Source organism: Chiloscyllium punctatum, chromosome 26 (genome assembly GCF_047496795.1).
Source record: "Chiloscyllium punctatum isolate Juve2018m chromosome 26, sChiPun1.3, whole genome shotgun sequence".
Lineage (NCBI taxonomy): Eukaryota > Metazoa > Chordata > Chondrichthyes > Orectolobiformes > Hemiscylliidae > Chiloscyllium > Chiloscyllium punctatum.
The window spans coordinates 68,764,308-68,789,830 of NC_092764.1; the positions used below are offsets into that span (position 1 = coordinate 68,764,308).

The 25,523-nt window shown below is 41.4% G+C and overlaps 1 protein-coding gene across 2 annotated transcripts in view; it reads right to left on the bottom strand.

The window, feature by feature from the left end:
- The window catches only part of necab2 (N-terminal EF-hand calcium binding protein 2), a 279,429-nt gene that overhangs the window by 235,968 nt on the left and 17,938 nt on the right, over window positions 1-25,523 (bottom strand). For both annotated transcript variants that reach the window (XM_072547576.1, XM_072547575.1), the window contains exon 2: window positions 13,502-13,657. In XM_072547576.1, the coding sequence (XP_072403677.1) occupies window positions 13,502-13,657 (156 nt within the window). The remainder of the gene's footprint in view (window positions 1-13,501; window positions 13,658-25,523) is intronic.

The window sequence follows — 25,523 nt, forward strand, 5'->3', positions numbered from 1 at the left end:
AAATGACCTGGGAGTTGCAGTGGGAGAGGGACTCCCTGAGATTCTTGTAGACAGAGGAAGAAAACTTCTTCAAGGCAGGCATCCTTGCAAGAGGATATGCAGTAGGGTGAAAATCAAAAGCTAGTCTAATGGTGAGCATGATCTACTGTCAATTGCCATCTGATTCACTCATGTCCTTTAGGGAAGGAAATCTACCATCCTTATCTGGTCTGGTCTATCTGTGACTCCAGACTCTCAGCAATGTGTCTGACTCTTAAATTTCCTCTGAAATGGCCTAGCAAGCAACTCAGTTGCATTTACCTGCTAAAAGGTCTGATATTATGGGTGCACCTATACCAAAAGACTGCAGCAGTTGAAGACAGCAGCTTCACCATCACCTTCTCATGGGTGATTAGGCATGGGTAATAAATGCTGTGCAAGACAGAAGTGCCCACATTCTGCAAACAGACTTAAAAGGAAATCTGGGCCAGAGATTAGAAAAAAGAACTTTTATAAGCAGGAAAGGCCCAACAGGTCTAGTTCCTTTTCAGAGACCAACTCCTCCTGTGCACTGACGTATCCTTTTCTCCAGTGTATTAGGCCCTTTTGGGGAAACGAGGGTTTTGCTGGGCAATTCCCGCCATGGGAAGAGAAATTGGATTCATGTCAACAGGGACTCAGTGGATGATGTTACGAATTTGGTCGAGTAATTGTAGATTGGGAGGCAGAAAGTTAGAACTTGGTAATTGTAAAATGCTGCTGGCTAGGGGAGGGGGAAGGGGGGAAGTGGTGGGGGGAGGAGATAGCATTGCATGGTCCCTGTAAAAGATGGCACTTTGTTTGTGCTTAGAGATTTAAAATGCAAATACATAGAGAGCCCGAACTGAAACATTTGTCTTGAAAGGCCACATAGCAGATCAAGCAGTGGTTTTTACCAAGACAACAGGTTTTTGAATTTAGCCAACCAATTTGAAACAAGGTACTTAGATACCAAAAGCTTATTAAATTTAAATCTGATGGTTTTGACAACATACAACAATCCTTTTGTAAGAAATATTGATATGTCATCACTGGTATAAAAGAAGGGAGCAATTGGACAAAAAGTGACCCCAGAGCTAGCTGCCATCTGCCAGAGCTAACAGCTCTCAGCACGCAAGAGACAAATTGGCTCTTACAATCATCTATGTATTAGAGAAAGCACCATCTAAACAATTAGTCCCAACAATGAAGAATCGAAGGAAAAGACTTGATGGAAGAAGAGACAGAACATTCCAGAAGAAAGCACGGAACATTCCAGAAGACACATAAACTGGCTGTAATTTCGAGAGACTAAATTCTGTTTGTTTGTATGAGTAGGACTTCTATTTATTGGAACAGCATACCATTCAAATTTTGTTTTATTTGGGAAGTTAGTAGTTAGAAGGGATTAATTCAGGTTGTTAACAGTTTAGTTAATTTGTTCACTGTTAGAGTTAGATAAATAAATTATTACTTGTTGATTTTAAAATGAGTGTCAGGGATTTATTTTATTTAACCACTAGAAGTTGCTGTGTAGCAGGTTAGACCACTTTTCACACACTTTTTAGATTATAGGGTGAGCTGCTCCTCTTTGGTTGTTTCGGTTTTAGTTCTCGGGGGAGGTCAACTTCCACTTTATAACAGATTGGGGGCTTCAGTCTGGGATTTGGACAGATTTAGACTTGGGGACTAGTGTTCTAGGTCTTTAAACTTAAGTGAGAAGTAGAAAATCTGTTTAATTACGGTTGCTTGTTGTTGGTTAAGTCAAAAGTGGTGAAATAGCTCTTTACATTTCTAAAGCGGTTGTCAAGAAAGTTAGAAAGACAGAAAAAGGTGACAACTGTAGTATTAGCTAACATGCTAAATTGGGTTTATTTAAGGATAATATGAAAGTTGAATTTGTAACAGAGTTGGACAAGCGTTTAAATATATCAGAGAAACAGTCAAGCGCAGTGGAGTTACAAAAAATTAAATTGGAAATGAGACAATTGGAGTTAGAAAGTGAACTTAAAGAAAGGAAACAGTTTGAATTACGGTTAAAAGCAGAAGAAAAAGGAAAGAATATTCGAGTTGGAAAAGGTGAAGTTGGAACTTGAAGCAAAAAGACTTCAAATGACAGAAGGAAAAGTAACAGACTGAAGTGATGATGAGCAAACTCATCGTAACCAACAGCCTGGTAGGGATACATCCAACTACGTCCAAACATTACCAAAATTCAATGAAAATGATGTAGAAGCCTTTTTCATTTCCTTGAAAAATTTATGACACTGGTGAATTGGCCAGTGACTGCGTGGGTAATATTAATTCAGTCCACGTTTGTTGGCAAGGCTACTGAGGTGTTTGCAGTGCTGACAGAGGTGGTGTCAGGAGAATATGAATAAGTAAAAAAGGCTATTTTTAGCTGCCTATGAATTGGTACCAGAAGCATATAGACAATAGTTCAGAAATGTACGAAAGGAACCAGGTCAGACATATCGAGTTTGAAAGAATTAAGCAGAGCAAAGTCCATAGATAGATGAGAGCACTAAAGATAGCAAAGACATATGAGGCTCTTAGAGATATTATTCTGCTGGAGGAGTTTAAAAGCTCACTTCCAGAAGTGATAAGAATTCATGTTGAGGAACAGAATTTTAAAACAGTGAGAACAACTGCAGAGATGGCAGATGAATATGCATCAGTGCATAAATCCAAATCTAGCTTCAGACAGCAATTTCGTTCCATAAGGGATAGAAATTGTTAAAGAGGGAAATTCTTCATGAGAAACAAAAGGTAGACCACACTGGGAACTATTGACCAATAGGAAAAAAGAAACCCAAGACGGTGGAAAAGAAGTGAAAGACCTCAAGTGTTTTCACTGCAATAAGGTGGGACACACAAAGTCACAGTACTGGTGGTTTAAGAAATGCACTAGGAAAAAAGGATAGGGTAAAAGAGGCTAAACCAGTGGGATTAGTTAAGGCAACGAAGGAAATCCTGAGAGAAGTCGAGGAGCTGAAGGAGGGTGCACGGCCTAGTCATGGGCTGGACAGTAAGAAAGTGCTCGGTCTTTTCAAAGACTTCAGCTGTGTGGGTAACATTTGCTCAGGTGGAATATGGGGAGTAGGTGAAGAAGTTAAAATATTGAGAGATACGGGAGCTAGTCTCTCTCTAATAGTAAGAGATGAAAATATTTGCAATCTTCTGAAATATGGCCCAAGAGAGTGGTAATCTGGGGCATAAATAGAGAGATGAATAATGTTCCCCTGTGTAAGATAAGGCTGGAAAGTCTAATCAAGACTGGAGGAGTGATAGTGGGAGTGATGGAAAAACTGGCTCTTACAGGAATCCCATTTATTCTTGGAAATGATACAGCTGGTTCACAGGTGGGAGTGATGCCCATTATAGTGGAAAAGTCAAAAGAAAACCAGGGAACTGAGGAGTTAAAAGAAAAATACCCTGGAATGTTTCTAATCTGTGTGGTGATAAGATCCCATAGCCATATGTTAAAACAAGAAGGGAAAACAAAAGAGAAAGATGAAGGAGTTGAGGTCCAGTTAACTGACACACTGCTTGATGAGATGGTAAAGGAAAAACCTAAGCAGGTAGAGGATCAGGCAGAGGTGTTTAGTTCTGAAAGATTAATAAAGCTATAACAAAAAGATGAGACAATAAAAGATTTATATCATAAAGCCTACTCAGAAAAAGAATCAGACTGCAATCCAGAATGCTATTAGCTTAAGGATAAAATCTTAAGGTGGAAATGGAGACCAAGGCAGGGTAGTGCAGATGAGGACTGGGTGGAAGTTCACCAGATTGTCTTGCTGGTAGAATACAGACAGGAAATATTGCGGATATCATACAAATTAACTGTAAGAGGTCATCTAGGAGTGAGGAAGACTCAAGCTAAGATACAGAAGCATTTTTATTGACCTAGATTACCTAACGATGCGGTTGAAATTTGCCATACCTGTCAAACGTGTCAGATGGTAGGAAAACCACAGGCAGTGATAAAAACAGGACCTTTGATGCCAATTCCCACATTTGAAGAACCTTTTACATGGATTATAATCAATTGTCTCCTCCTTAAAACCAAAAGTGGAAATCAGTATCTGCGAACCAGCTTTCCAGGGATAATTCCGATATGGAATGTCAAGTCACAAATGATTGTGGAGGAGTTGCTTGCTTCCTTTACCCGTTATTGATTACCCAGGGAAATTCAGTCAGAGCAAGGGTTCAATTTTACTGTCAAATCATTTGAGGCATTCAACACTTCACATCAAGTGTGTACCATCTTGAACCTCAGGTAGCAATGGAAAGGTGGCATCAAACCCTTAAGACCATGTTGAGGTCTTATTGCCAGGATTACCTAAATGATTGGGATAAAGGTACTATTATATATTAATACTTTATATTTTTTGCTGTTAGAAATGCTCCAGATGAATCAACCCAGTTTACTCCATTGAAAGGCCAATTGGTTATTTTTCAAAACACCTCAATATCCACCAGAAAAAAAACCCTCTTTTTCAATGGTTGAATATTGAGTTTGGTAATGGCCTTACAACATTTTAACGTTTACATTGTAAACAATGCATCAGAGACTAATATGCATACCGATTACAATCCTTTGACATTTCTGGAAAGATTTAATGACAAGAGCACCAGATTATTTTTTATGAGTCTCGTGTCAGAAGATTATACACATGAAAATACTATCATCGATGCTTTATTGCAAGTTTTAAAGAAAAATGTTTACGTAAGATAGAAACTGTAGCATTCAATGTTATATATAATTAGTATAAAAAGTGTAACTGTAGATTAATGAGCCAAGGGTCTAGTAATGGAGTTAAGAGTTTAAAATAAAATAAAAGAAGACATCTTTTCATAATGTAGTTCATTATTTTCTTAAGGAGGAGGCATGGGGAAGTGTTGCAAAGTTGAGTAGTGTAATTGTAGATTGAGGTAGGAAGTTAGAATTTGGTGTTTGTAAAATTCTAAAATGCTAGGGAGGTGAGAGGTATTACATGGTCCCTTTAAAAGATGGTGCTTTATCTGTGCTCAGAGATTTAAAATGCAAGTACAGAGACAGCCCGAATTGAAACATTTGCATTGAAAGGCCATACAATAAGTAGGACAAGCAGCACTTTTTAACCAAGACAAGTTCTTGAACTTAGCCAATCAATTTGAACCAGGCACTCAGATACTAATTTAAATTTAAATCTGATGGTTTTGAGAACATAGGGCCACTGCTTTGTAAGTAATATTGATATGTCATCACAGGTATAAAAGAAGCAGGAAGTTAGACTAAGACCCTACAGCTAACTGCCATCTGCCACAGCTAAAAGCCCTCAACATTCGAGAGAGAAAGTGATTCTCACCGTCATCTCTGTATTAGAGAAAGCACTATCTAAAGAATAACTTGTCCGGACTTGTCCTATCTGCCTATCTCCTTTTCCACCTATCCACTCCACCCTCTCCTCCCTGACCTATCACCTTCATCCCCTCCCCCACTCACCCATTGCACTCTATGCTACTTTCGCCCCACCCCCACCCTCCTCTAGCTTATCTCTCCACGCTTCAGGCTCACTGCCTTTATTCCTGATGAAGGGCTTTTGCCTGAAACGTCGATTTCAAAGCTCCTTGGATGCTGCCTGAACTGCTGTGCTCTTCCAGTACCACTAATCCAGAATAAAGAATAATGGTACCAATGATGAAGAATCGGAGAAAAAGGCATTTCTGACAGAAGCCTCGACAGAAGAAGGCACAGAAAATTCTGAAAGACACATAACTTGGCTGTAATTTCAAGAGACTAAATTCTGTTTTTCTGTATATGAGTGAACTTGTATTTATTGGAATAGCATACAATTAGAATCTTGTTTTATTCAGGAATAGTTAGTAGTTACAGAGGATTTATTCAGTTTGTCAATAGCTTAGTTAATTTGTTCACTGTTAGAGTTAGATAAATAAATTGTAACTTGTTGATTTTAAAGTGTCAAGGATTTATTTTATTTAACCACTAGAAGCTGCTGAAGAGCAAGTTACACCACTTTTCACACTTTTTTACAGATTATAGTGCAAGGTGCACCTCTTTGGTTGTTTCTGTTTTGGGTGGGGAGTCAACCTTTGCTTTACAACTGTAACACTTACTTTTGAGTGACAACGGTATGGGTTCAGCTCCCACTACACAATGAACTAGGCCGGTATTTCGGTGCAGTACTGAGAGAGTGCTACACTGTTGAAGGTGACAGATTTTGGATGAAATGGAGACCTCATTCACATTCTCAGTTCGATGTGAGAGATCCCAAGACACGTTCTTGAGGATCATGGGTGTTCATTCCTGCTTCTTGGCCCATACACAGTCCACAGTCAAAATTAAGAAAAGCAGATCATTTGGTCATTATTGCTTTGTAGTTTATGAGATTTCTATAATATAACAAAAACTATTCTAAGTGCATTTCATTAGTTATAAAATATCTTGAGACATGAAAAGGGGCACAGACAGCAAAAAGTATAATAGTGGATGGAATTAAACTCCAGATGTGGAATATATTCCTAGGTCCATCTTTCTTTACTGCTTGTCCTGACTCTTTGGACAGTGATATCCTGCCTGTGATGAGGTGACTAGATATGAAATGTCCCAGCTAGAGACTGATCTCCATGTAAGTTTGACAAAGTTATTAACTCACTCATCGAGTCACAAGCCTACAGCGCTAACATCCAAAGAAAGTAATGGTAGCCAATGCTGGAAGGAAGGGAATCAGTGAGATGTAGGAGGTCAGAATTGGAGGAAAGCTGATATCTGGGAGGGCTGAGAGGTGACAGGAAGTTGCAGAGAGAATGAAGTGGCAAGGCTATGGAAGGATTTGAAAATTAAGAGAATTCTAAAATTGAGCTGCTGCTTATCCAGAAACAAACGTAGGTCAGCAAATACAGAGGTGATGAATGAATGAGAATTGGTACAATTTAGGTAGCAGAGCTTTGGGTGAGCTGAAGTACTTAGGGAGAATAGAAGCCCTCCAGACTGCAGTTAAAATCTGCCCTAACAGGAGTCAGAGCAGGAGATGTTTAATCCTTTCCGTCCAATGTGTGCTTGTTCGATAAACAGTAAACCAGTTGTTTAGTGCCACCTATTGAGGACACAGATTCATAATCAGAGAGTCTGAGTCATAGATATGTACAGCACAGAAACAGACCTTTCGGTCCAAGTCATCCATGCTGACCAGATATCCTAATCTAGTCCCATTTGCCAGATTTGGCCCATACCCCTCTGAACCCTCCCTTTTCATATACCCACCCAGATGCCTTTTAAATACTGTACCTGCCTCTATCACCTCCTCTAGTAGCTCATTCCGTACAAGCACCACTCTGTGTGAAAAGAGGGACACTTCAAGGTCCCTTTTTAAATCTTTCCCCTCTCACCTTAAAACTACGTTCTCTAGTTTTGGACTCCAGTTCTCTCTCTATGAATCCTTGCTGAAACAGTATCAATTAAAGCTGGTTACTGTCTGTAGGACAGATTTGTTAAGTAAGTTAATAATTAGATAGGATATACCTGTTTAGCAAGTGATAGACACAAGAAAATAAATAATGTAATTTATAATCTGTCTTGATATTAATATATCACTAATTGACAGCCCTGTACTTCCTGCAGCATTGTTTACTGTCTCATGTTGCTCCAGGGTCATAGTTCCATGTGAGCTGAACTCCACACTGAGTATCTAAATCCCTTTCTCCCATCATTCCAACAGCCTCAGGGAACAGGAGGAACCTTGTTCCTGCAGTAAAACAGGGGCTTCTTTGTTTCCCCCACCCCCACCTCAAATCAGTCAGCTTGTCTACAGCCCTGCCACCCAATGGCTCCAGAATCCTCCCCACCACTCCACAGATTCCGACATCTATCTGAACCTATAAATGAAATTTATATAATTTTAACTGACTGGGATTCTGCATCTGCACAAAAGCACACGATTTTAAAATCTGTTTGAAATGTGACAGGAATTCTTTCTTTCTTTCTTTCTTTCTTTCTTTCTTTCATTCGCTTTGCACCTTTCACACACTGCAGAAATTTCAGGAGTGGATTCTTCAGTGTCACATTGTTAAGTAAAAACAAAAGGCTGACCAAAGTTTATATCAGTTATTGTGTTAAATCAGACACAAGATGTTAAAAAACATATTTATTTAATTTGCTGGCATCATGATCAATATCAACAGAAAGATGTCAGGCACTTTCACAGGAGCAATATTTCTGCTAAGTTTTTAACCAGATTTATGGAAGCGTAGGATAAATGCTCCAAACAACATCTCCCAATCGATGGCAGAGTCTAGAAATGGTTTCAGGCACTAACCCTATTGCAAGCTCTATAACGATCCTGTGCTTCATTACTGTAAATTAAACCTTCATTACTGGTTGTTTCAACAACAGACTGCAGATATTTTAATTTAATAGTTAATTTCCACTGCATGCCCTGTACACACAGTGTATGAGAAGCTATTCTTCAACATGTTAGAAATTAGGTCATCAGCAAATGAGAAGAGAGATTTTTAAAAAATATATAAAGAGATCTGCATTGGAATATTGAGAAAACAGATCTGGACTAGATAAGTGAATGGGTAGAAGTGTTTAGAAACCAGTTCTGCATGGCCCAGGCTGGAGTGCTTAGGGAGAGAGTAAAGCTCCCTTTCCACTGTCCCACCTAATAGACCCCATATCTGAGTTAGGTACAAGAGCAGCTATCCCTCATGAACTGTCTTCTATTGTCCACATCAGTCGATTGATCATCTCATCAAGATTGCCACTTGAGAGCAGCATTAAGGCAGTTCTTGTGCTTTGGGTTTAAATCCAGATGAAACCAGCCAGTCACCTTTAACAGGTTCTCCCAAACATCTGAAGCCCACCACCCAAATTTAGCTCCAGTACTCACAGCTGAGAGTAAGGCACTGACAAGTTGAGCCAGGCATGTCTTTGGCCTGATAGTATTGGGTGTGCACTTCCCTATGCCCTCAATGAGTTCAATAACAGTGTCAGCAGAGATTCTCCTGCTCCAGCAGTCAACTCACCACTGGCCAAAGCCAGTACAGACTCCAGAACCAGCCATAACACTGAGCACTCCCAATACTGGGTGCAAATCCCAGCCGACAAGACCAGCAATATGTCGGCATTTCAGGGAAAGTGCGATAAACTTTGGCCATCTTCTGCAACAGCAATCCGGAAGCTATCATTTCTAGATTTGGGAAGCACCAACATATTGGGCATACCCACAGGCCCTTCTCCACTCCCCACCTTCATAACTGGACTCTCCACTATCTGTGCCAGGTCCAGTCAGTAATCGAGCATGTTAGCTATGGGGATGTTTGCTATCTCGGACTTCTCCTATCTCCTTTCCACACCTGGTGGTCATCTGCCTTCATGCTTCAGCTCAACACATTCAAGTTTGTTGGTCACACAAAGTCCATATCAGGTGGAATGTTGGTTCTTTTGGTACTGTGCGTTTCCTTGTCTGGAACAGCTTCATCCTCGGGCTGCTTGGCATCATGGGCCTGGATGGTCTTATTCAGTTCCTGGTGAGCTCGACGTACTAAGTATAACATCATGACAACACTGATGAAAATCTGGAGGAAAATGGACACAATGGGTCTGATGACTTTTCCATACTGTGATACACTTACCTGTTCAATCATATTATTCACAGAAGAAAATTAATTTGACTTCATCTTATTGCCCTCCAAATAGCCCTCCCCTCAACCCAGCTCCCCCATCCCCCTAGACCCACATCCCCATTCTTCATGTGCATGCTTTGAAAACAAATATGACCTTGCTATTCAACAACAGGGATCATCACTGCCCATTCATACACTCAACTGTACGCTGTTCAAGCACACAACATCCAGCAGGGGGCAGTGGATCATTATCTGTTCAGACATTTCTTACTGTCCTGACCCAAGGGATTGAGGACAATTGCAGTTCGATCTCAGACTCCCTAAGTGAGCATTTAGCAAGAGACTGAGTGGTGGAGTCATCAAGCCAGGAATAAAATCAAAGTACTGTGGATGCTGAAAACATTTTTAGAAAATGTGGGAAAAACTCGGCTGGCCTGGCAGCCTCTGTGGAGTCAGAATCAGAGTTAACCAGTCAATTCCCATAAGTGGGTTCCAAACCAGAGCCATTTCAAACTTGAATTGTTGAATTTATAGATCTTCGTACAGATCTTCCAGCCTATTTAGCTGACTACTACATGCAATGATCTTTATACCTACATGATCTCAGCCTTTAACCACGCTTCACATAAGGACTTCAAATGGTCGGCATACTCTTTGTGAAATCGTACTGGTGATTAACTAATATTCAATATAGGACAGAGTTACATTTCAAAGAACGGCCTGGATAAAAAGCTCCCATTATGTCCAGATTTCCCTCAGGATCACATTCCCAGTGGCTGGTCCCTGGACCATGGTGAGAAATGTTGCTTATGCAATGCTGGAATATTCGGTGTCTACTTATGGTCTCTCAGTCTGACCTCCTGATATCAACTTTGGTCCTTCAGAAAATAAAACCGTGGGGCTAATTGCTCAAACAGACAGGGCATTTTCAGATTACTTTCTAACTGACCTACTCAATGATGTTACAGCACTCTTCTGAAGTGTTAGCCTAGACCTCCTGGCTCAGATCAGGGACACTGACATTGCACCAAAAGGGTCTAACAGGGCAAGTTCACTCATTGTGAGGATACTTAGAAAACCTGTTCCCCAATAGGGCTGCACATTGGCTCAGCAGTTAGCATCGCTGCCTTATAGCAGCAGGAACCAAATTTGATTCCAGCCTTGGGCAACTGTCTGCGTGGATTTTGCACATCTTTCCTGTGTCTGTGTGGGTTTCCATCGGGTTCTCCAGTATCCTCCAACAGTCTAAAGATGTGCAGGCTAGTTGGATTAGCCATGGGAAATTCAGAGTTACAGGGATAGGATAGAGGGATGGGATGCTCTCTGGAAGGGGCAGTGTGAACTCGATGGGCTGAATGCTTCCACATTGTAGGGATACCATGAAACACCATTGGAATACCCTCCTGAAATACAACAGCCTCCATCTCCTGTGAAGCAGCCCCTGCTACTCAGACACCCCACCTCCATTCAGATGGCCCTCCCAGAGGAAAGAGCAATAGAGTTTCACAAATAGATGGAGCAACCAGTCTGCCAAGAATATGTCCTGAGGAAGTTCTATCTGGCATGTAATATCACTCAAACAGGTTTACTACTTAACCTTATATTCACATACTACCTTTCTGTATAACAGTCAGCCAAGCTACAAACTACAACGAATGGCCATGTTCCAAGAAAACTGTAGGATTTCACTTTTCTGTGAGTCTAAACTTGCTTATTAATCATAGAATTATTACAATGCAGAAGGAGGCCATTAGGCCTGCACCGGTTCTATCACCTCGGACCATTCTCCTGCCTTTTCCCCTATTCCTGTGCACCATTTCTACCCAAATAACCATCCAACACCCCTCTTCAATGTCTCAATTGATCATTTCTCCGCCACATTTCCAGGCAGTGCTTCCCCCACCTAATTACTTGCTGTGTGAGGAAGTGTTTGCTCACGTCACCCATGCTTCAGTTACATATCACTTTAAAAATATGTCATCTCATTCTTGTTTCTTTTACAAGGAGAAATAGTTTATTTCTATCTACTCGGTCCAGCCCACTCATGATTTTGAAAACCTCCATTAGATCTTCTTCTGTCCAAGGAGAATAGCCCCATAACTGACGTTTCTCATACCTGGAACTGTCTTGTTATGGTTCCAGGTATGATTATGCATTTCATTTTAAATTTTAGTATATTTATTTATTCTTGGGATGTGGCCAATGGGAGCAAATCCAGCATTTACTGACATTCCCCGATTATGCAAGCGAAGGTGGTGGTACTCCTACAGCATTAAAGAGTGAGCCCTAGGGTTTTGACCGAGATGATGATGAAGGATTCGGCACATTCCAAGTGATTTGATCCATCCACTTGACAGCCAGCTTTCGAATTGCAGCAATTGCAGTTTTCACATTAATTTTAATGAGCATCAATTATTCTACACACAAATACATACAGCTATATTCTGGTTTGCTCCTGAGGGCTTCAGCAACAATGGATTTACTGCATAAAGCAGAAATTTTCAGGTTTAAAGAATGCAAGTAGTTCAAACAGTACATCACGTACTGTCCACATTCTATCAATGCAACAGATAAGCTACCATAACCACAAAATGGTCACTTAACCTATTTTTCAGTTTATCACACACTTCGAGTTGCAAACACAAAAACACAGCTGAGTAACCATTCACTCACCCACAACCCAGCACTGTCGATAAAAGCGTGGACATGGAAAGAATTTTTAATGTCAAAGAGTCAAGTGTTTTACAAGGGGAACAGCTGGACACAGGATGATGTGCTAGAAAGTGAAAGAAAGAGACTGATAATTTCACAACAGCAAGAGTGATTAGAGAGAAAGAAGGATTAAACAGATAGTCAGGGAGAGTGGATGGAGAGAGTAAGGATAGCATAGAGAGAAGGGTGGAAGGGTAAAAATGGATGTAGTGAAAGGCAGTCAATGGAGAAGGTGAAACAGAGTGCACAAACAGACCAAGGGAGAGTGGACAGAAGGACTGAGGGAAATTGGACAGAGAGTGAGGAAGAGGGATTGGACAGAGGGATTGAGCAAGAGTGAGGGAGATTTTGCAGAGACAGTGAAGGGAAGTGGACCTAGGGAGGGATTGTGGTAATTGGGATTGTGGATGAGTGTGTGAGAACTAGTGGGCAGACAGAGTATGAAGGAGTGAGGGAGAGTGGACAGTGGATGTGTGAAGAATGAGAGAGACTACATGCGTGAACGAGGAAGGGAATGATGGACACAGGACATGAGGGAGAGCCGTTGGGAGGGAGGGTGAGAGAGTAGTCAGAGAGAGAGGGTGGCAGAGCAGACAGAGAGGGTGGCAGAGCAGATGGAGAGGGCATTGGAAAGTGGACAGAGAGAGAGGGTGGCAGAGCAGATGGAGAGGGAGTGGCAGAGCAGACGGAGAGGGAGTGGCAGAGCGGACAGAGAGACAGACTGTGTGGACAGAGAAAAGGGAGAGAGCATGAACAGAGAGGTGAAGGGAGAACAGGGAGAGGGAGGGAGGGAAAAAGAGTAGAGAGAGAGAGTGAGGCAGAATAGACAGACAGCACGATGGAAGGGGTGAGGGAGAGTGGATAGAAATTGGATGGGGTGAGTGAGGTAGAGTGAATGGTGAGTATGAGGGGGAAGGGACAGAGGATGGACAAAGGGAGTCAAGAAGAGATAGGAGTGAGGAGGAGGGTATGGAGAGAGAGAGGGTGTGTGAATGTATCATGAAGAAGAGTGGCTTGGTAGCAACGTGAGGTGAACAACTAGTGAGCAAAGCAGAGGCCAAGAAATGGTAAATGCAGCAGCTGTTTTTTACTGCAATAAATCGGACTGTTTGTTTCCCATTTTGTGAAAAATGTATTATTAGTTCTTGGAGATTGTTACCTGTAATACAAATGCTAAGTAGCCCTCTGAACTTTGATGATTTACCACATCTTCCAAGGTCCTGACAGTACTGCCCAGGTAAGAGTTGAGTATCTGGGAGGGTAACAGACCCACAGTGGAGGTGGCCAAATACTGCAGCGTTTCCAACTTGCTGATCTGAACAGAAAGCCCAAAGACACTAGTTATCACTTTCAAGGAAGACATTATATTTAATAAAGTATTATTAATCACTGGCATTTCAAGTAATTCAATAAAGTTTTTTTAACAAAATTATAATTCTTGACTCTTCTTTCCCAGAATCATTTCTGTCTACTTGCCCGGGTATCATTCTCATTATCCCTTTGGCATCCAGTGAAACAAAGATTTTATCTTAAAAAAATTCAGCCAGTCTGGCATCACGACCAGCAAACATTCCTCATAGAGTTTTACATGGTAGTCTGCACGCACTTTCAGTGTTGCTGAATCAAGAAATAGCACTCTTTGGCATTAAACTGGGCCTCTGTCTGACTAAACCTCAAACATGCAATCAGGAATTTCAATGGTTCGCAAACCACAGAGAAGAAATTCTTCCTCATCTTCAGGTTAAATAGACAACAACTTATTTTTAAACTATGTCCCCCTAGTTCTAAGTCACCCCAAGAGCAGAAACATTCTTTCAACATTGTATGAATGAATAAAACAACGCAGACATTGCTGGACAACCCCTCCCTAATTAGAGTCATTGGGTCACAAACATGTACAAGAGGGAAACAGACCCTTCGGTCCAACTCATCCATGTCGACTAGATATCCGAAATTAATCTAGACCCATTTGCCAGCATTTGGCCCATACAATCCCTCCAACTCATGTATCTATCCAGATGTCCATTAAATGTTGTCATTGTAGTAGCCCCTATCACTACCTCTGGCATCTGTCTCTCTCTCTCTCTTCTCACTCTCACTCTCTGTCAGTGGTTAGCACTGCTACTTCACAACACCAAGTACCAACTGGACAATTATCCATGTAAAGTTTCTGTGTCTGCGTTGGTTTCCTCTGGGTGCTCTGGTTTCCTCCCACAGCCCAAAGACGTACAGGTTAGGTGAAATGGCCCTGCTAAATTGCCCATTGCGTTAGTCAGACGGAAATGGGTCTGGGTGGGTTATTCTTTAGAACGTTGGTGTGGAATTGTTGGGCCGAAGGACCTGTTTCCACACTATAGGGAGTCTAATGTGCCATCTAGTTTTGGATTCTCCCATCCTGGGGGAAAGACCCTGACTATTCACCCTATCTATGCCCCTCATGATTTTATAAACCTCTATAAGATCACCCCTCAGCCTCCAACACTCCAGGCAAAGTAGCCCCAGCCTATTCAGCAGTTCCCTATAGCCGAAACCCTCCAACCCTGAAACATCCTTGTACATCTTTTCTGAACCCTTTCAAGTTACACAACATCCTTCCTCCAGCAGGGAGACTAGAATCTTGATGTAGGTGATGGTGAGCTGCCTTATTGAACTGTCACATCTGTGGGGTGTCAACTCTTATTCACACAGAGAAGAATCTAATGGTCCTCCAGTGCTACCCTCTGGATTACCATACCTGCCCTAATAATCACAGTCAAAGCCTCCTGCTTCTAACCACAAGCCACATCTGATGCACTTAAGGGATGTCACTACCTGTTGGAAGAAAGTGTTAAGGAAACTTTCTCTCTGTCTGATGCATCACAGGGTCTGAAGCTCAGACTCCAGTTCATCAACACTGTGCTAATGTTTCTCAAGCAACAGATATTTATTGTTCTTGTTGTTGCTGTGGATCACAGCATGAGTGTATAAACTGTAGAACATCACCTGCTTTGTCATTTCTATTTTCTTTAACTAATTAGGTTTTCAAGTTTCACTCAATTGTCCATTTATGCTTTTTAACAGAGACAACAGCCTTGTTTAGTTTATAAAATATGTTTAAGTCTTTACTGTCACTCTGTGTATATCTAACCCACCTCGCAGTCAAAGTTTAATGAATTCATCAGAGGGACAGGAACACATAATCCAGGCCAACAACTCTAACAGAGTGCAGTGGGGAACTGCATCACAGTGAGTGTTGTCTTTTGGATTAGATATTAACCCAACAGAACATCTCCCTTCTCAGTGAAAGATTGCATGGCACTGATTTGAAGAAGAGCAGGAGAGATTTCCCCGGTGTCCTGACAAATATTTATCCCTCAACATCAATAAGAACAGCTTATCCAACCATCAGCTATTTGCAGGATTTTGTTGTGCAGAAATTGCTTGGCAGGTTTCCGACAATGCAACAGTTGACTATATATTCCAAAAGTATTGTTTGGGTTGCTTTATAAGTATTATCTTTCTATTTGTCTTTATTCCTGCAGCCATGTGATTGATAAAGCCCTTCAGTCTTTAATTCTTAAAGTAATTTGTTACTATGGCTTTTCTGACAGCAATTCCCACCATTCAGAATTCACCAGTATGATGTGTGGGCTCAGTATGGAGACTCTGCACTGACAGAATCATAACATTGTATAACTTTCAAGATCAGGTCCATTGGGAAGAACATTCAGCAGCTTTCCATGCAACTCTGCTAGAGTGTTTGCTTAGCTCAATTCACTAAGCTCTTTAAGGTCTAGACAGTGTATGCTGCACATTATCTAACAGCTTTCAACTGTGGGACTTTCATTATCCATACATTCAGAAACTCAAAGCAAATAACTCATTTTTAAAAGAAGACAGTTTTTCTTCACCGCCATATTTAACATCTCTTGCTCCAGCTGTTTTCAGTGATGCTCATGAACCAAAGCCATTAAAGGAAAATGTCTATGATGCTCTCTAGCTGTTTGCATACTGCTATAAAAGACATTAGGTTTTTGACCTTGGCTTTTAAACAGAAGTGCATTAGTAGATTTATACAACCTTGTTACATTATCTGAGAGGTCTTTTCCTCTACATTTGTCACCCATTTTTTCCACAGCTCAGTCCTAACGCCTTACTGAGTGGCCCAATAGGACATAACACCCACAGATTCCTCCCTTTCAGACAATAAGCCAAATCTCCTTGGAAATGTAATGGCAAATAACCAACACTCATTGATATCTGTAAAATAGACAGCAGGTTCAGGGGAAAATAGCAGATATCATGATTTGAAAATTGTCAGAACCTGTCATCCCACCATTTGTTTTGCATAGGCAGCATTGTGCTCAGAGACCACTGTTAACTTTAAGTGCTTGCTGGGCTTGCACAATGCCCATCAAACTCACCACAGAAAACTAAGGTTCATAATTAATTGAGGAAGGTAATATTTAAACAGTAGAATTTTTGCTCAAACAATGTCAAATTCTCTCATTTGGAAAGGGTACACTTTAGAGTACAATGTCTCACTTGGGAGTACATCTTCCTGGTGATTAAATTTTAAATGATATGAACATTTTTGAATTTTGTTTTGAAAGATTCCTTTGAGTTTTCTTTCTCCTTTCTCTTTCTTAGTCCAATTTTTTTTTAACTTCTCTATTTCTTCCTCCATCAAGCCTATGTTTATTTCCCAATACTTAAATCTCACTAGCTGAAGAAGCACATTTTTGATCTCATTGTTCCCAAAAGGTCCCAGATGCCGAGTTTTCTTCATCACACTATCTGCAGCTTACACTTCTTGCAAGTTGCATAACTAATTCCAGTCGTGCTGAACATTAACAGTAAGTCTAACAGCTCATGCTGTGAGATGACTCACTGCAATGAGATTCATGTTATGAACCTTATAGTTCAGTCTAAGTGCTTCTGGCAAACAACTATGCCGGGACTGGGAAGCAAAACAGGCTTCCCAATTTTTCAACAAGCCTAAATTTAAACAGAGTATTATCTAGCATCACCATTTCATGCACAGAATAAGTGCAGAGCATTCAGCCCAACCAGCTGAGGACAGTGTTTACACATCATGTTGTTTATGGGTCTGAAGGAGTTAACAGTTGATTGAGGACAGTAAGCACCAGCCACTGTGATAATGGCACAGGAATCTGGTCACAGTAAAAGGAGGAGCTGGTTGGAGACAGACCAGAGGTACTGTGCTCCTGTCTCTGCAATAATGTGGGCCATATTCCTGGAAGCTGTAAAAAGTGCAGTAATGCAATGAAATTTGTGCTGTTTACTCAAGAAGATTCTTTTAGTTAGACCAGATAGGTGGTCATCCTCATTCACAACAGGTCACTTTGCGTTTGAAGGAATCCACAAAGACTCCATGATATTAATCTGGGGCAGTGAGGAAGTGGCGATTGTAGATCAAACTTAGAGACTGTGGTGTTTCCTTGCATCTGCTGTTCTTGTTCCCATCTGGTAGAGGTCATCCATTTGTAAGGTGTTATTAAAAACTGTGTGGTAAATTGATTCAGTGTGAATATGAATAATGAAGGCTTTGTCTGGAACCCTGTTGAGCTTCTGGAGGGTTGTAGGAGGTCACTCATCCAGGCAAATGGAGAGTATTTTATCACATTCATGATATGCAACTTGCAAATAGCCGACATACAACTGAGGGGGTTACTTGTCCCAGGACTCCCAGCCTCTGACTTGCTTTTGTAGTCACAGCATTTATATTGCTACTGCAGTTCAGTTTCCAGCCAACAATGAGCCCCGGAATATTGGCAGATAGAGAAAATTTAACAATTTAATCCGAACGTTACTTTCTATTTATTACCCAAGCCTGAATGTTAAGCATAACACTTTGCATATTGACCCTTGCAGCTTCAGTACCCAAGGAGCTGCAAATGATACTGAACATTGTGCAATCATCAGCGAACATTCCCCTCTGACCCTGTGATGGAGGGAAGGTCTTCGATGCAGTAGCTGAAGATGGTTGGGCCTAGGACACTCTCCTGAGTAAAATCCTGGAATTGAGATAATTGAATTCTTATTGTAACTCCACCAGGAGAGTTTCACTTGAAACCCCATATCGAAATCAATTTTATTTGGGGTCCTGAGTATGAAAATAAATAATAACATTAGGAAATAAGAAATGGAAGCAGGACTAAGCCATTTTTTTGGTTCAGAGCTGAAAATGTGTTGCTGGAAAAGCGCAGCAGGTCAGGCAGCATCCAAGGAGCAGAAGAATCGACGTTACGGGCATGAGCCCTTCTTCAGGATGCTCCTTGGATGGTGTCTGACGTGCTGGCACTTTTCCAGCAACACATTTTCAGCTCTGAACCAAAAAATAGCTTAGTCCTGCTCTGACCTCCAGCATCTGCAGTCCTCATTTTCTCGTATTTTTTGGTTCAACCTGTTAATGGCCTTGGTGTCACTTTCCTATCTGTTTCCCCATGGCCTTTGAGACTCATGCCATTCAAACTCAGCGTTGAAGATATTGAGAGACCTAGTGTCCACTGTACAAAAATGAACGACCATTCAAGAGAAAGAATCATTCCTCAACTCAGTCTTATTTTTAAATTAGTATTCTCTAGTTCTAGATTCACCTACCAGGAGAAATGCCCTCTCGACGAGTACCCTGTCAAGACCCCTCAAAATCGTGCATGTTTCAATAAGATCATTTCTCTTTCTTTTAAACTCCAGCGTACAGGCTCAATCTTTTCTCATAAACCCAGCCCTTCATCCCAGGATAATTAATGATTATTTTTTTCTTAATCGTTCCCAGCATGTTTCCCCTTTAAGTAAGAAGATCAAAAAGTACAAGTAGTGCAGGCTTCGTCTAATCAATGCCTGTACATTGCAAGCAAGACTCTCTTTACTTTTCCAACTCATAAATAAAGGCCTATATTACATTTGCTTTCCTAATTATTTGCTGCGCCTGCAGGCTAATGGTTTATGTTTCAAATTCTAGAATGCCAAGGTCTCGCTGATGTGGCATTCTGTAGTATTTCTATATTTAAACAATACTCTGATTTTCTATTCTTGCTGCCAAAGTGAACAACCACATATTTTTCCACATTGCACTCTATCTGTAAACTTTTGCCAACTTACCTATCAATCTATATTTCAATGCAAACTCTAGTAGGAGTGAATTTTACTGGAAAGCAATTTGGACAAGTTTCACAAAAGGGATTCATACAGGTTAATAAGTTTAGATCCAATGAGGTCCAGAGCGAGATAGCCAATTGTATATAAAATTGCATTGATGGTAGAAGACAGGATGTGATAGAGGGTCGTTACTTGGACTTGAGGCATGTGATCAGTGGTGTGCCATAAGGATTGGTTTGGGTCTGCTGTTGTTTGTCATTTACATTAAAAATTTGGATGTGCATAGAGGAGGTATGGTAGTAAGTTTGTGGATGACACCAAACATTGGGTGTACAGTGAAGAAAGTTATCTAAGAATTCAGCGAGGTCATGATCACTAGGCCAATGGTCCAAGAAGTGGCAGATGGAGTTTAATTTAAATAAATATGAAGTGTCGATTTTGGTAAGGCAAACCAGGGCAAGACTTACATAGTTAATGATAAGGCCCTGGGGAATGCTGTTGAACATAGGGACATGAGGTTGCAGGTTCATAGTTCCTTGAAGGGAGATTGGCTGGCGAATGCAGCGTTTGGTACGCTTAATTAATTAATTATAGCATTAAGTATAGGAGTTGGGATGTCATGTTGCAGCTGTACAAGACATTGGTGAAGCCACTTTCCGAGTACTGTGTACAATTCTGATCACCCTGCTATAGGAAGGATGTTGTAAAACTAGAAAGGGTGCAGAAGATATTTACAAGCACATTGCTGGTACTGGAGGGTTTGAGTTATGGGGAGAGTCTGGATTGGTTGGGACTTCTTTCCCTGGAGCGTAAGAGTTTGCGGAGTGATGTTGTTATAGGGTAGGGGAATGGGTCTGGGGTGTCAGTGTGGACTTGTTGGGTTGAATGGCATGTTTCTACGATACTAGAGAAGGCCAAAGGGGCAAGTGATGAGCTGCAGCCTCCAGCTATCAGCTCTGACTTACATGTCAGGAATAGTTGGTATCTTGTTTCTATCCACTGAGACGGAGAATGGGAAACTATAGAAATAAGGATGCACGAAACAAAAAAAAGGAAATAAAGATTGATGGATGCTGAAAATCATAAACAAAAACAGAAATTGTTGGAAAATCTCAGCAGGTATGGTAGCATCTGTGAAGAGAATACAGAGTAACATTGCTGAAACTATTTCTGGTTCACAGATGCTTCAACCCAAGTACATCCAAGAGGGGGAGTTGAGGGAGAGGGTGGTTTGTGGGTTTGGTATTCACTTGGCGCTAAGCTATCCCAGATCTGACGTACATGAGATAATGGTCAGAATTTGCTCTAATCCTAAACATCTATAAAGTGGCCTGCAAAATCAGCATTCTAACAGCATTTTTCTCAAAGAAAATTTATTTCTCTCCATCTCACGTTGCTATGCCCCTCTTTTATTGGCAACTTTCATGTGTGGTATTATTCTCCATCTGTAAAGCTAGCCATTGAGGAATGAGTAGGTATCCATCTATGATAGCATCACTTGTATGCCAGATATTTCAACACAAGCAATTTCAGGCTGGGAACACAAAAATGAGCAAGCATTTTTTTTTTTTACAAAGCTCAGCCGAGGCAGAGGCCAATTGGAATGCCTCTATCTAAACTAGCCTGATCGCTAAACTTGGCAAGGACAGGCAGATTCAGCTGTGAGATGTGGTGCATAGGCTCAGCATTTTTAATCCACTGCATGTGGCATCCAGACCCATTCCCAGTAAATGAAAGAGCTAGAGCCAACCTTTCCCTATATTAAACTGAACATTGCAAAAGAGGTACTGCACCTCATTGTGGAAAGATATGAGAAGGAAATGTTAACTAGTGGGAATATTGCCAGATAGATTCAGTGTCAGCTAACTGTTTACTCATGTCAAAAGAAAATGAGCAAAGTTGTGACAGGAATACATAGCTGTAGGGAAGAGAGCAACAATAGCTATTTGACATAATGATTCATGAAACAAATGTACTCTCATTAACTGCTTATAAATGGGAGTAAGTTTACTAAGTAACAGCACTTTAGAGAATTGTTATTAATTCTATAAAGATACAAAGTACCTCAGCTCCTCAGAGACTTTTACCTAACCTTGAGTCGGTTAGCAGGAATAAGCTTATCATAGTGAGTTTTGCTGTACATAAACTTTCCACATGGTATTGCTCATAATAGATTGATTGTGTCAATATATTGATGAGTAAAGAGTATTAATGAATCATGTCAATGTTTCCTGTTCCTCAAATTTCTAACACAAGGATATCGTTATGTCTAATACAGGTAACAAAGATGTCACAAAATGGTAATTTTAGCTGACAATGCAACCAATATTACACTCCTTTTGTTTCTTTCTGTGTGACATACAACAGCACACTGAGGATATGCAAACCTAGACCAGAAAAATCCTGGCACTTTCCCCTGCCACCGCAGGAACTGTAAAACCTGCGCCCACACCTCCTCCCTCACCTCTATCCAAGGTCCTAAAGGAGCCTTCCACATCCATCAAAGTTTTACCTGCACATCCACTAATATCATATATTGTATCTGTTGCTCCCGATGCGGTCTCCTCTACATTGGGGAGACTGGGCGCCTCCTAGCAGAGCGCTTTAGGGAACATCTCCGGAACACCCGCACCAATCAACCAAACCGTCCCGTGGCCCAACATTTCAACTCCCCCTCCCACTCTGCCAAGGACATGGAGGTCCTGGGCCTCCTTCACCGCCGCTCCCTCACCACCAGACGCCTGGAGGAAGAACGCCTCATCTTCCCCCTCGGAACACTTCAACCCCAGGGCATCAATGTGGACTTCAACAGTTTCCTCATTTCCCCTTCCCCCACCTCATCCTAGTTCTAAACTTCCAGCTCAGTAACTGTCCCCTTGACTTGCCCGGACTTGTCCTACCTGCCTATCTTCTTTTCCACCTATCCACTCCACCCTCTCCTCCTTGACCTATCACCTTCATCCCCTCCCCCACTCACCCATTGTACTCTATGCTACTTTCTCCCCACCCCCACCCTCCTCTAGCTTATCTCTCCACGCTTCAGGCTCACTGCCTTTATTCCTGATGAAGGGCTTTTGCCCGAAACGTCGATTTTGAAGCTACTTGGATGCTGCCTGAACTGCTGTGCTCTTCCAGCACCACTAATCCAGAATCTGGTTTCCAGCATCTGCAGTCATTGTTTTTACCCAGAAAAATACAGGGCAATGCATTAATTGATTCAAAAGGAGGAATCCTTGCAAGGGTGCTGGTAACTTGATGTCTTTGCAAATATCATGGCATGAGGAGAAATTAAAAACTTTCAGATCTCAGTGAAAAACTTTTTCTGATTCTGTATGCAGAGGATGTAAAGGGACCATTTTTACGTTATGCTACTGAATCCAAGTGATAACAAGCTGATACATCATTGTTTTTGCAGGATTCTGCCCTTGTTTTCATCTTCCTCTACTCAAACCCCTTTTGATTTACAACACCATCTAGATCGGTAATGAAGACAGGACAAAAAAAAACTAGCCAGGACTCCCAAGTAAATCAAATACTGTGATTTTAAGACATTCTATCCATAGGTTGATGGAAGTAGTAAGGAAATTGATAAAATACTCATGCATTACATGTGGCAGTATAGTATAATATGTGGCTAGAAGTGAACGGTTCTTTTTGTGTAAAGAAATCACGAGTAAAATGGAAAGGGATGTTTCTGACTGCCTTGATGAAGAGTATAACTGCTTACAGTCGAACAATGGACCAATGAAGGCTGATTTACAGTTACTACAAACTGCTAACATATGCCTCTTCATACCAGCTTCTGCCAAGCCAAATTCAGACAGGGAACAATGGTATTTTTCAATTCAGAACAAAGTACCAAGGCCTGATTTTAAACACTTCACCCAGCCGTGTAGAACAGTGTGGGTGGGAGGGTTTCTGATGCACTTCATGTTAATATGTAACCCCCACTCACTAAAATTCTCGCACCCTCCACTTCCTCAATTGATTTGTGTCTGAATTTATATGTAGGTCAGACACACTCCCTAGAGCAGCTGAGGCTGAACTTAAAAGGTGAACTGGTGCCCAGATGATGACAAGTGCACCACCTCAGGTGGTCAATAAAGATCAGTAAAATCTCTAGGCTGGTAGGTTAAATATGGTTGGCAGATACTTCCCACATGCACTCCCAGTTTAAGTGGAAATTATACGATTTCTTACAGAGCAGCAGGAGCAAGTGGCCTGACCTCTCCACCAACTGATCACAAACTGTCCTGCTTCCTTGCTCCCAATTTTAATGTGCCTTGTGGAGGGGAACTGTACGTGTGGCTCTCTGACCCCTGCACCACTTACAACACATGGTCAAACTCACTGAGGTGGCAACCAATCCCATCACTTCACCCACAGTCTCCAAGTAAAAAACTGTATTAGAGAAAGGTCCATCTCTAATTCAGTTACTCCATTAAAGTCGAGGTTCCTGCATGAGCAACAAACAACATGGGATTAAAACTCCCTCACTGTCCCCAATAAACATTCCTAGGACAGAAGACAGCAAAGTAAAGCTTCCTCCACATTTTTAAACTGAAAGTAAAGCCTACTCTACTCTTTAAAATGAAAGTAAACTATACAAGCCTCCAACACTGTCCCTATCAAACTCTCCCAGGATGGGGGACAGCATGGGGTTAGATACAGAGTTAGGCATCCTCAATACTTCTAAACTGAAAGTAAAGCTTCCTTTACACTGTCCCATCAAACACTTCCAGGATAGGTACGGCAGAGGGTTAGATATAGAGTAAAACTCTACTCTTTTAATCTGAAAATAAACTGAAAGCAAAGCTTCCCCAATACTGTCCACATCAAACATTCCAGATCAGGCACAGCAAAGGGTTAAATATTGACTAAGTCTCCCTCTACTCTTTTAAAATGAAAGTAAAGGCCCTTTGACATTGTTCCCCACCAAACACTCCCAAGACAAGGACATTGCTGAGTTAGAATCAGAGTAAAACTCCCTGAATAGCTTGAGAGGATTACAGGGTAGATAGGAAAGAACTCAAAAATGGACTGAAGAGAGCTAGGAGGGAAGGGGAACAACAAAGCCTTGGTTAGAAGGATTAGGGAAAACCCAAAGGCGTTCTACACTTACTTGAAGAATAAGGGAATGATAAGAGAGGTGGATTGGGCCGATCAGGGGTAGTGGAGGGAACTTGTGCCTGGAGTATGCAGAGGTAGGGAAGGCCCTTAATGAGTTTTTTGCTTCAGTATTCATTAAAGAGCCACTCTGCTGATAGTGAGAACACTGTGGACGAGGTTAATAGGCTTGAAAAGATTAATATTAAGAAATTGAATGTGCTGCAAATTCTGGGAAGCATCAAGATAGATAACTCCCCATGGCCAGACCAGATATATCCAAGGTTACTACAGGAAGTGAGGAATGAGATTGCAGCACCTCTGATGATGATCTTTGTATCCTCACTCTCCATAGGAGTAGCACCGAATGACTGGAGGGAGGTGAATGGTGTTCCTCTGTTCAAGAAAGGAAATAGGGAAATCCCTGGGAATTACAGACCAGTCAGTCTTAGTCTGTGGTGAGCAAGGTACTGGAAAGGACTCTGAGATAGGATTTGGGGAAAACACAGTTTGATTAAAGATCGTCAGCATGGCTTTGTGAGAGGCAGATCATGCCTCACAAGCCTTATTGAGTTCTTTGAGGATGTGACAAGACAAGTTGACGAAGGTCAAGCAATCAGAAAGATAGGAGGTATTGGATACAGAGAAATTTGGCTATCTAGATACAGTATTGGCTGGCCGAAAGAAGACAGCCAGTGGGTAGTGGATGGGAAGTATTCTGCCTTGAGGTTGGTGACCAGTGGTGTCCCGCAGGGATCTGTTCTTGGGCCTCTGCTCTTTGTAGGTTTTATAAATGACTTGGACGAAGAAGTGGAAGGGTGGATTAGGAAGTTTGCCGATGATACAAAGGTTAGTGGTGTTGTAGGTAGTGTTGAGGGCTTTTGCAGGCTACAACAAGGCATGGTCGAGATGAAGAGCTGGGCTGAGAAGTGGCAGATGGAGTTCAACCTGGATAAATGTGAAGTGATTAATTT